The 12,085-nt window shown below is 47.8% G+C and overlaps 1 protein-coding gene across 1 annotated transcript in view; it reads left to right on the forward strand.

Annotated features, from left to right (window-relative positions):
- The first annotated feature begins 3,563 nt into the window (after nucleotides 1-3,563).
- Nucleotides 3,564-12,085, forward strand: part of CCDC69 (coiled-coil domain containing 69) — an 82,381-nt gene continuing 73,859 nt past the window's right edge. Inside the window, exon 1 of the mRNA XM_060240294.1 lies at nucleotides 3,564-3,783. Within this exon, the coding sequence (XP_060096277.1) occupies nucleotides 3,736-3,783 (48 nt within the window). The 5' untranslated portion in view covers nucleotides 3,564-3,735. The remainder of the gene's footprint in view (nucleotides 3,784-12,085) is intronic.

Below are 12,085 nucleotides of genomic sequence, written 5' to 3' on the forward strand. Positions count from 1 at the left end.
CTAGGAGACTTAAAAAAAACAAAAGCTGGTAATAACAGTCCCCATAAGACCAAAATAGGGAAAGGTTAGGTTTTTTTTTTGGGGGGGGGGGTTGTACCAGTGGGAGAAGAAAATGTGCATGTACCATGTAAATCACTGGCCAATGTTTGCATCATTATGCATCTCTCTTTGCCTAGACACCAAGGTTAGTAAATACAGCTCCTACAAAAGTTATAAAATAAAGGGGGAACTCTGTCCAGCCCTCCTTCCAGTGGCTCCCTCAGCTCTTGAGCTCTCTTTCCCCACTCTAGGTCTCCAGGTGACTTCTGTGGTGGAGGAGAAGAGCCTGCAAGCCTGCTTGTTTCCCCCTCCTTCCCTGCTTCACACATGGCAGAAACAGTCTCCTACCTATGAGTCAGCGCTCAGAGGCTGACTGAGGTCCCGATGCTAAGCACGTTTCCTTGAGAGTAAGCCTGCATGAAGTTCCTCGACCCCCAGGAGCTTCATGATATGTGTGAAAGAGCTGGATGTGGCTTCTGGCCACCTCTGAGATAGATCTTTGAACTAATCCTGCCACTAGGAAGAATTTGATCTAATCCTGGAAATATTCTTAATATCCTAGCCCCTATACTAATAGAATGAACAATAAGCACCTTATTGTTAAAACAACATTCTGGAAAAATTTATGAAGTTCTGACTTGGTAGGGCTAAGGCAGTTGCAGGACTACAGAGCAGTCTATGCAATGTGAATGGCAAATTAAGTTGTAGCTGCTTTTGCCAAGAAGTCTACTTATGTTTGCTTCTCTGATTTACTGTACAAGTAAGCACCAAACTAGGAAGGGCCAGGGGAAAGCAGCTGACAGAACATATCTTAAATACATACTTCAAAAGCCAGAGCAGTTATGTGGCTAGAGTGCAAGATCAGGGTCTGGGGGACCTGGGTTAAAATCCTGACTCTGCCATGGAACCTCCCTGGGTGACCTTGGGCCAGTCACACATTCTCAGCCTAGTCTACCTAACTAACAGGGTTGTTGTGAGGATAAAATGGAAGTGGGAATAATTGTGTTGTAAGTCACTTCTGTTCCCAGTTTGGAGGGTAGCAAAGTGGGGCACAAGTTTCTAAATAAAGATAAAATAGATATCTGAATACAAGAAATGAGCTTGTTTAAATAATGCTTAGTGGATAGATACTAAAGACTCTAGTTTCATTTTCTTGTGATAAATAATAAACTTAATAGAACAACTCTCTTCAGCAAGTCACAAAATTTGTTACTTCACAGAGTTTCCAAGGGGCAACCCACATTCTCTTTGATTCCCCCTACCCTCTGGCAGCATTCATCCTTCTGTTGCTGAGGAACCAGCTTGAGGAGATGTAACCTAATCTTGGCTAGTGCCCCCTGATTTAAATGGCAACATTTTACAAACAAACATGTGCAGTGACTGAAATCTGTAACCACAACACTCCCTGCCATGCTGCTGCAAAGAAAGCAGGAAGCCTGCCCTATCAACATATCCGACAGGGTTATCGTATTACAGCTAATACTGGATGCTCCAGGGTAAAAAGAACACAGTGCTGGGAAACATTAGCCAAAATGGGAGGCTTGGACAACACAGCCAAACCCACATATGCCACAAAACCAGCTGCTGCACCGTTTTTAAGGCCTGTGAGTATTACACGGGTCTGCAAGTCTCAAAAAGGGGAGAATGAAATGGTGGGCAGGCAAGCAAGAAGAATTTACATGCCAAGCTGGGTAGGTATCTGGCATCGCATTTACGCAGACTCTCAACTGTTCCATGCACAATGCTTGTACATCAATACAGCATCTGCTCAAACCGCAGATTCCTGGTATGATAACAATATGTGAAAAGCAGCCAGGGCCCCAGTTCGAATAATGCACCAGCATGTATTGCTGCATGTTCAAGTTCTTGAATGTCAGCATCACATTTAAAGTCACCCTTATATAACAAAGAAAGGCCAGATCAAGAGCCACACTAAACTACGTGCAGAGCAAGGAGCACAGAATCTCAGTGGCACCATGCTAGCAATGCTCCAATTCTCTTCTTCCCTCATATTCTCTGTCAAGCCACCTTCAGTATGTGCATCTAGGAGGAAGCATCTGGGGAAGGCCTCAGCCTCTGTCTCTTGTTTGTTGGTCCTCTAGACTAACCAGCTACCCACTGTGTGAGGCAGAATCCTGGATTAGAAGGAACACTGGTCTGATACTGCAGGGCCATTCTTATGTTTTGATGAGAAAATTCTTACAATACGTTTTGGTTTTTTTAAGACAAGTTGCTTACTAGAATGTCTTGGTTGGCCACTTTGTAGGACCAGGTAATCATTAAAAAGGTAGTCCCCTGTGCAAGAGACAGAAAGTTGTTTTCGACTTTGGGGCGACGTTGTATGGCAGACTTTTTACGGGGTGGTTTGCCATTGCCTTCCCCAGTCGTCTACACTTCCCCCCCCCAGCAAGCTGGGTGCTCATTTTATTCGACCTGGAAGGCTGAGCCAACCTGGAGCCAGCTACCTGAACCAGCTTCCGCTGGGATCGAACTCAGGTCGTGAGCAGAGGGCTCCAACTGCAATACTGCAGCTTTACCACTCTGCCCCATGGGGCTCTTAGGTAACCATTAGCAGGTAGTAAAATTTAGAACATAAGAACATAAGAGAAGCCATGTTGGATCAGGCCAATGGCCCATCAAGTCCAACACTCTGTGTCACACAGTGGCAAAAAATTTTATATACACACATACACTGTGGCTAATAGCCACTGATGGACCTGTGCTCCATATTTTTATCTAAACCCTTCTTGAAGGTGGCTATGCTTGTGGCCGCCACCACCTCCTGTGGCAGTGAATTCCACATGTTAATCACCCTTTGGGTGAAGAAGTACTTCCTTTTATCCGTTTTAACCTGTCTGCTCAGCAATTTCATCGAATGCCCACGAGTTCTTGTATTGTGAGAAAGGGAGAAAAGTACTTCTTTCTCTACTTTCTCCATCCCATGCATAATCTTGTAAACCTCTATCATGTCACCCCGCAGTCGACGTTTCTCCAAGCTAAAGAGTCCCAAGCGTTTCAACCTTTCTTCATAGGGAAAGTGCTCCAGGCTCCAGCCCTTTAATCATTCTAGTTGCCCTTCTCTGGACTTTCTCCAATGCTATAATATCCTTTTTTGAGGTGCGGCGACCAGAACTGCACACAGTACTCCAAATGAGACCGCACCATCGATTTATACAGGGGCATTAAATCGATGGTGCGGTCTCATTTGGAGTTGATCATGGTATCAAATTTATCTTGATACCATGTGAAGAGATACACCTGTCGATTTCTGAACACCAGTCTCATATTATAGTCAACCAACCCAGACACCTTCCCCGACCTGGTAATTCTAAGCAGGACTTCAGTCAAGCCCCGCTCGAATGAAGCGCCCCCCCCCCCCCCCCGTTTTAACTCTCAACGGAAAGGACTTTGGCTGCCGGCTCCCTCTTCTGGCCATGTCAACTACGTCGCAATCGACTTCTTATATCGCAAACGCGTTTTTGAAAAAAAGGAAAGGGGAAACTTTCAAGGGCCTTCTCTTCTGATACTTACGGCGCACGACTGTCTAAGCATGAAGTTCAAGTAGACTGTTTGCAGGTTCAGTTTCGGGGTCTCGTAGGAGGCAGTGCACGGGATGGAGACCTTCCCGTCTCGCTGCGGCTGCTCTTAACCCCCGGAACTCCGCAGAGCTTCCCCCCTCCCCTCAGGCAAAGAGCAATGGGCTGCAAGGGGAGCAAAATGGGCTGCTGTGAAGCCAGGAGAAAGGTAAAGGGGAAGGAAGGAAGGGAGAAAGTTTGGAGGAGGGAGGGAGGGAGGGGGCATTTGCACCGATTTCCTTGGTTGTTTCTAGCGCCCTGGAGAAAGCCCGGGGATCGGCGGGGGGTACAGTTTTCCATCCGCCAACCTTTTCACCTTACAAATGTCTAGCGACCCGAGAGCGAAGTAGACGCTGTCTTCCGGCATCAAGTCCCAACAATAGAGAAAGAAGCTGTTTGGCAACAAAAGCCCCAGGGGTCCACGCCAATAGTGACACAACTCATTGTGTGACAAAAAAGTTTGCCTATCGCCAGACAGAGAGGGAAGCAAACGCTAAAGCACGGCCGGGGAAGGCAGTATTGTACACCCACACACCCCCTTTCAGACAAAGAGATTTCTTTCGAACTGTAATCAGAAAAATGAGCGAAGGAGGGAGCCGGGAGGAGCGGGCAAGCAAACTTCGGCGCGGCGTTACATGCTGCAAATGTTCGTACTTTGTATCTGTATCGATAGAGACCCATGTTGTGGGTGTGATTTGCAAGCGGTTGTGGCTAGTTCGGAATATGTAAAACTTGACAGAGCGACCCGTTATCTCCCACAATGCTTTCCCAGGATATTTCTTCTTTATGCAGGAATTAGGGTTCGAATCTACTGACTGCTAACAAAAAGTTCGACAGATAATATTCATCGAAATAACTAATTTGAAACTAAAGCATTGTCACTTCCAAGTCCTTCCTGCATAATCTGGTGAATTCGTAAAGCAAACACATGCGTCTGGTTTTTTCAGAAGCACCTGTATATAATCTTCAAAGAAAATTTCTAAGCAAATTAGCAAGTTTTTTTAAAAGGAGGAAGTTCCCTGAAAAGCAGTGTAAGCATGACTGATTTCTGTTTATTGTCCTCCCTAGAATTAAGACAGATGCTTTAGAACATTTTGATGGGGTGTCAACAGGATAAATAACCTGTGGATGACCTCCATAGTACTTCTTTAGTGGATAAAATGCATGATCATCCTGCAGTAGGAGAGACAGAAAGATAGTAGCCTTTTTCTGGAAGTATATTTTGCTTTTCTAGTTGTCTGCTGGTTAGACTTGCAGCTCATCTGAGAGAATGGGAAGCTGCCGTGAAGTTCTTGCAGGAAAGTTGGGGCTTCTTGTCATCTTTGGGTTCTTAAGAAAAATCATGACAATCTCTGAAACAGATTTCAAGACTGTTTAAAAAAAAACACGACAATCTTTTAAAAACAATTTTAAACAATTTTTGATGTTGGAAACTTCTTGTAGAAACCCTAGTTTCATTACAATGAAGTGGGCACTTAAGAACTGGCATAATCCAAAGAAAGTTTAGGCTGGATCCTCTGAATTTTGCCAGTAGCCTTCATTGCTCTGCCAGTTCAGTCCTCAACAGGTCTGTTCATAATCCTGTTGAAGGCTACTCAATGGAGTTTACCCCCAAGAAACTATTCTTGGGATTGTGCTGTGGCGTCAAATGTGTTGATGGGTTTAGAGAATTAGAGCCATATTGTGTTGGGTAAAGAAATAATTTCATTTCAGCAGCATTTTCTTTCAGAAAAAAGTATGATGTTCCAAGAACATCTGGTATGATTGAATAAGATAATGTTTGTGAAGCGTGTACTTACAGCATGTAACATATTGCTAAATTTGCATCACAGTTGCAAATGTGTGTTCAGTTCAGAAAAATAGATCTCTAAAACTTAATGAGAATCAATTGCAAAATGCAGTTTCTAATTTTAAAATAGTATAGATATATGCCAAGCTTGCTGGGAAGCCAAACTCTTTGATCGTGATACCCTGACACTAGTCTCAGGTGGGGTTAGTCACAGTTACAAACTGGAAAGGAAAATGCATTCTGCATATGCTCAGAGGCATACCTGCTTTTATATGATTTAATTTTCAAGGGCTGGGCCCTAGTGAGCCTTAGCTGAAATTATAAAGGTGTTGCGGAAACTAAACTGTGAGGATGCAGCAGTAACCTACAGGGAGTCAAGGCCCCACAGGACAAAAGGAAAGAGACAGGCTGTTTCCAAAACCTCTGTTTATTATGACCAAGTGAAAACTAAGATACTCAGTAATAACATAAAGAAGAAAATAAGTCTCAGTGTACACAAATACAAAAGAAAAGAGATCTTTGTCATTTGAGGCTCTAATTGAGCAGTTTACCCAGCAGCCCCGAACAATCAAAGATCAGCAGTATTTATATCCTATTGACACTACAGGCTGCATAGTCAAAAGATACAACAACAAATGAAAGATACAAAACAGACCCCCACCACCTCTTAAAAGCATCAGCAGCCTCATCAGTCCCTCTATCTACCAAGGTCAAAAAGTCCTGACCAGGCTTATCTTAAGGTATAAGTGTTGTGTTTTGGGGATGGCACATGTTATCACCAAGAATGTAAACAAAGGTTGGAATACTGAGCACTCACATACTGGAAACACATCTTTACATCTAGGCCGCTGAGGATGATGGGAAAGATCCAAAGTTCTGCTTAATAAGACACACATAGTACATATAGTGGTTATATGCATGAATTTCACATCTCCTTTCCCACCACCACAAAAGGTAAAGGTAGTCCCCTGTGCAAGCACCAAGTCATTACTGACCCATAGGGTAACATCACATCACGACGTTTTCTTGGCAGACTTTTTGTTATGGAGTGGTTTGCCATTGCCTTCCTCACATTAAGTCTTGTCAAAATGATGGTACTAAGCTCTGCAGAAATTCATAAAAAGGCAAAAGTAGTCCCTTGTGCAAGTACGGAGTCGTTACCAACCCATGGACTGATGTCATCATGATGTTTGAAAGCTCTTATACTCTTAATATTGTGAAATTCATAGCTGCACCATATTAAGAGTACAAAGGCTTTCAATATTTCCTCGTTTTTCCGGGTCCTGGGGAATACCAAGCTAAAAAGTATAAGTATTAATGAAAAGGATTCTGTGGAAAGGGTTGCCAAAGAACATCTGTGACTTTTTGTGTGTGTTGCAATGTGCACCTGTCTCTGGTCAATAAATATGCTTAACTGCATTGTGTAGTACATTAATCTCCTGCATGCAAGGTCAGGCACTTCCATATCAGTCCAGTCAGAGTTTGGATAGCAGTTTTTCTCCACTTCAAAAAATTTGAAAACCACAGTATGCAAGAGATGTGGTGTTTGTTTCAGAAATGCAGCAGGGATTTTGTTTCTTATATTTGTAAATTACAGGTTACTTTATATGAAAAGTTAGTGACAATTTCTTACAAATTCCATAACAAGGATATCAGTTTTACTATTCCATCTGCACAGAAAGACATATAAGAAAAGTGGTGTTTTCAGTGGCTGCTATGGCCATGGACACTCTCCTTAGACACAGCAAATTTCAGGCTCCTGTGTTTACTGGCGGCATTACAAAAACTTTTTGGTTGTGCTTTTGCAGACATAAGCAAATGACATGAAGTACTTCTCTGTAGTGAATTATTTCTGAGTGTCAGAAAACACCACAGTTTAGCTGCTCCAGTACATCTTGGTGCTTGCAGGATTGTGAGGGCCTACATCTGCCCATTGGTTGTGATGATCATTTGAGGCCCCAGCCTCTGAAGTTGTAGCTGTGTACTGAACAGAGGGCCTTTTCTATTGTTGCACCCAAACTTGAATACTCTTTCCCATGGCATGTCTATCTTTGTTAACATTTAAGTGCCATGAGAAGCTGCATGTTTTGAAACAGCATTTAAGATTGTTTATCTGGATTTACTGCTGCTCTTCTGTGTTATGCCTTTAATCCTGCTGGATGCTGATGTGTGGTTTGATGTTTTATGGTTTGTTCAATCCACTCCTCCACTTGCACCTGCTGGAATGGCCTTGGGTTAGCCATAGCTATCACAGGACTTGTCCTTGAAAGGGCAGCTGCTGTGAGAGTCCTCTCAGCCTCACCCACCTCACAGGGTGTTTGTTGTGGGGGGAGAAGACGTAGGAGTGTAATGTACTGATGTCGGAGAGGTTCAGATGGCAACATGCTTTATTAGTGAGTACATCACAAAGACAACATGAGTGGCCGGGTCCCCTGTTATATACATTTCCTGGAATAACCTTCTTCCTGGTCAGGTCCAATCCTGGCCAGTTAAACTTCCCGCCACTGATTGTCATAGGCAGGCTGCATTTGTTCCTTCCAGGCACCGCCCACAGGTGTGCTGTGCTGTACTTTCCAGGACAAATGCCAGACAAATGCCAGACACTCCTCCCCCCCCCCAGTTCAAGATACATAGTCTTTCAAATGAGCGGGCAGTTGCCACTCTCTGAGTGACCGCCGAGGTTCGATCTGGAAAGCTGGGGCTGCTGCCTGGGGTTCTGTAACTGCTGGTTCCTTGCTTTCGGCCGCAGTCAGCAGAGCGTTGTCTCGATCCTGCGGAGGTATCTCCCCCACCCTGTAAGGCTCCTCTGCCAGCGACCCCGGCAAGCTCAGCAGGGTTGCTTCTTGCGGCGGCCTCATGCTCTCCCTGTTTCCCACTCCCCCTGGCCATGCAGGTTCCTCCAGCAGGGTGCAGCGGTGGAGTTGGTCTATGTGTCTGCGGAGGAGCTGCCCCCCTTCTGATGAGACCTCATAAGAGCGGGACCCGGTGAGCCACAGCACCTGAGCTGGTATCCATTCCAGCCTGCTCGCAACGTTCTTGGCATAGGCCGGATCCCCCGGAAAGAACCCCCTAGTGGCCTCCCTGGTCTCGGGGGAGCTGTGGAGGTCCGGGGTCCGGTCGGGGTGTAACCGGGTGGTTAACCGCCTGCCCATGAGTAACTCGGCAGGGCTTACACCTGTAGCCGGGTTGGGGTTGATCCTGTTCCCAAACAGGAAGGTGGACAGTTGGTGGTCCCAATCCCCTTGGACTATGCGACCCAGGACCTCCTTGGTTGTGTGAACCAGATGCTCTGCTTGGCCATTAGTGGCCGGGTGAAAGGGACTGGACCATATGTGGCAGATGAAGTACCTATTCAGGAATTCCTGGAACTCCTGGGAGGTAAATGTGGTGCCGTTGTCCGTCACTATGGTGTCAGGGATTTCATGGGTGCAAAAACCCCTCCATAAGGCTCTGACTGCGGCTGCAATGGAGGTGGAAGCAACTGGAATGACCTCCAGCCACTTTGTGTAAGCATCCACCCAAAAAAAAGAATATTTGCCCCTGGTATGGCCCCGCAAAGTCTAAGTGTAGCCGGGACCATGGCACCCGATTGGATTCCCAGCGGTGAACGGGGGCGCTGGGCAGATTCAGCTGGAACTCTTGGCAGGGCGGGCACCTCCTAACCCATCCCTCAATCTCTTCATCCATTCCCAGCCACCATACATAGCTCTGCACGAGAACTTTCATATGCGCTATCCCTGGATGCGTCTCATGCAAGGCTTCGAGCACTTGCTTCTGGAGTGGGGGAGGGACCACCACTCTGCTGCCCCAAAGAATACACCCTTTGTGTAAGGAGAGTTCTTCATGGAGGGAAAGAAACGGTCTGAATGCAGCGTCCAATTTGCCCTTGGGCCTGTCCCTCCCCACCCAGTCCGCAATGCGTGCAAGGATACGGCCTCTGCCCGTGGACCTGGCTACCTCCGCTGCGTGGAGGGGCCGCTCCAGCAGAGACTCCCACATCCCATGGTGGGCCGGGGCCAGATCTGGGTCCATCTGCAGCAGCGGAAGGCGGCTGAGGGCGTCTGTATGTCCCATTACCTTGCTGGACCAGTAGACGAGCTTGTAGGTATATGAGTTGAGAAATTTGTTCCACCACAGGACCCACTGCGTCAGGATCTGCGGTGTCTGGCAGTCTGGGGCGAGTAGGCCGAGCAATGGCTTGTGGTCTGTGCCAGTCGTGAAGCGCCTACTATACAGGTAGTCATTGAATTTGTATACGCCTGCCATGATTGCCAATGCCTCCTTATCTATTTGGGCGTAGTTGCACTCAGCCTGGGTCAAAGTGCGAGAGTAACAGGCCACAGGGACCTCTCTCTCGTCCGGGAGTTGGTGGCCCAGGACGGTGCCCATTCCATAAGGGGAAGCATCACATGCTAAAATCACAGGGAGGGACTCGTCAAAATGGTGGAGTACCTCATTTGAAACCAAGATGTCCTTGACCGCCTGGAAGGCCATGGCCTGCTTTTTCCCCCAGACCCATGGGGCGCCCTTATCTAGGAGTCTGTGTAGGGGTTCGGCCAAGGCTGCTTTGTGGGGCAAGAATGAATGGTAAAAGTTCAGGAGCCCCAAAAATCTTTGTAGCTCTGCCCTGCAAGTGGGGACCGAGGCCTGTACTATCGCCCTGGTTTTGTCGGCCGTTGGGTGAATTCCCACGGCGTCCATCACAAACCCCAGGAACTCCACCCTTGGCACCCCAAGCGAGCACTTCTCCCATTTCACCTTGAGACCCGCATTCTAGAAACGGCAGAGCACCTCTTGAAGGCGGTGACAGAACTCGACATCAGGTGCCGCTATCAAAACATCATCAAAAAAGGGTTGTATTCCAGGAATCCCTTTAAGGAGAGAGTCCATTAAGCTTTGGAAAATTCCCGGAGCCACGCTGACCCCAAATTGCAGCCTCCGCACCTTGAAAGCCCCCCCAGTGCATAACGATGGTCTGAGCCTCAGCCGTTTGCTCATCCATCGGAAGTTGTTGGTATGCTTGGGCCAAATCCAACTTCCCGAAAATCTTGGAACCGGCTAGGGAGGCGAGGACATGGCTGACCACCAGACGGGGTATGGGTGGTCCTGTAGTGCTTTATTAATTGTGCATTTGTAGTCTGCACAGATGTGCACATCCCCGTTCGGCTTGACTGGGGTGACTATGGGGGTTTCCCAAGTGGTGTGGGAGATGGGCTCCAGCACCCCCAAGGCCACGAGGCGGTCCAGTACGGCTTCAATTTTTGTCTTAAGTGCAAACGGAACCCAACAAGCCTTCAGCCTTAAGGGCCTAACCGTGAGGTCTAGCTGCAACTCAATAGGTGACCCCTTGTATGTTCCCAGAGCCCCATGGAATACTTCCTGGAACTCCTGGCACACTTGGTCGAAATTGTGGGCCTGTATGTGGTCCGCCCCTACAATTTTGATGCCCAGGGGCTTAAACCAAGCCAGTCTCAATAGGGTGATGAGCCGGTGCTTCACCACAAGAATGTCCAAGACCCATTTAACATTTTTGAACTCCACCCTAACTTTGGCCCAGCCCGTGATCTGCACTGGGTTCTTTTGAAAGTTCTGCAATATGAACTCCACGGGCCGCAGGGCCAGCCAGTTGTGGGGGAGAGTTTACTGAGAGTTTCCTCCGAAATAATAGAGATGGAGAATCCTGTGTCCAATTCCATCAGGCAGGGACTCCCCTCGATCAAGACCTGCACTTTGACCTTGTCGGGGGTGTCCTGGGGCAAGTTCATTACCTGGATACTGTTTGCAGCCATCGTGTGTGCGTGTGTGGAGTTGTGGTGTGCGGACTGGGGCCTCCTGTTGGGTCTGGCCCTGCAAGGTTGGGTGATGTGGCCCACTTTTCCGCAGCTTCTGCAGTCGGCGTTATGATAGGGGCAGTCTCAGCGCTCATGTGGGTCCCTGCAGCTGGCGCACTTGGTGCTTGGCTTCTCTGCTGCCCGTGGTCAGTTTGGTCTTTTCAGCCAGCTGCGTGGCTGATGTGCCCCTTCCTCGTCTGAACCGTCTGAGATCGAGGCAGCGGTGGCCTGGTTCACGGAAGGGCAGGTGTGCATCTGTTTGAAGGCGGTTGCCTGTTGGAGCGCTTTCGCAAGGTCGATGTCTTTGTCCTCGTATGCTAGCAACTTTCGGCGCATTTTATCCTCCCGGACACCAACTGTGAAACGGTCCAGCAGGATCTCTTCCAAGTCCCCCATGAAATCGCATCTCAGGGCTAATCCACGGAGCTCTGCAATATACTTGGCAGCGGACTCAGCTTGTCTCTGCTGTCTCGTGTAGAACGCGTGCCTGCATGTGAGATGGGATGGCTGTGGCGCCATGTGGTTCATCATCGCCTTGACCAGCTGGTCATAGGTTACCCTTGCGAGGGTGGTTGGCGCGATGAGTCGCTTTATCAGCTGGATGGTCTCCACCCCGCACGAACTCAGTAGAAGCGCCTTTTTCTCTGTCACTGCCTCCATTTTGTGCACCTCTATATAATAGTTGATCTGGTCCACCCATGATTCCCATAAGTCGGGCTGGGTTACGTCGAATGCTGGTAGAGTTTGTCTGGGAGCAGTAACCATGACCTCGGCCGCAGGAGCACTAGAGCTCGGATCGCAGGGCTTGCAGGCGGCTGGAGGCAGCTCTCTGCTCACCAGTATCCCACCTT

This window comes from Heteronotia binoei, chromosome 5 (genome assembly GCF_032191835.1).
Source record: "Heteronotia binoei isolate CCM8104 ecotype False Entrance Well chromosome 5, APGP_CSIRO_Hbin_v1, whole genome shotgun sequence".
Lineage (NCBI taxonomy): Eukaryota > Metazoa > Chordata > Lepidosauria > Squamata > Gekkonidae > Heteronotia > Heteronotia binoei.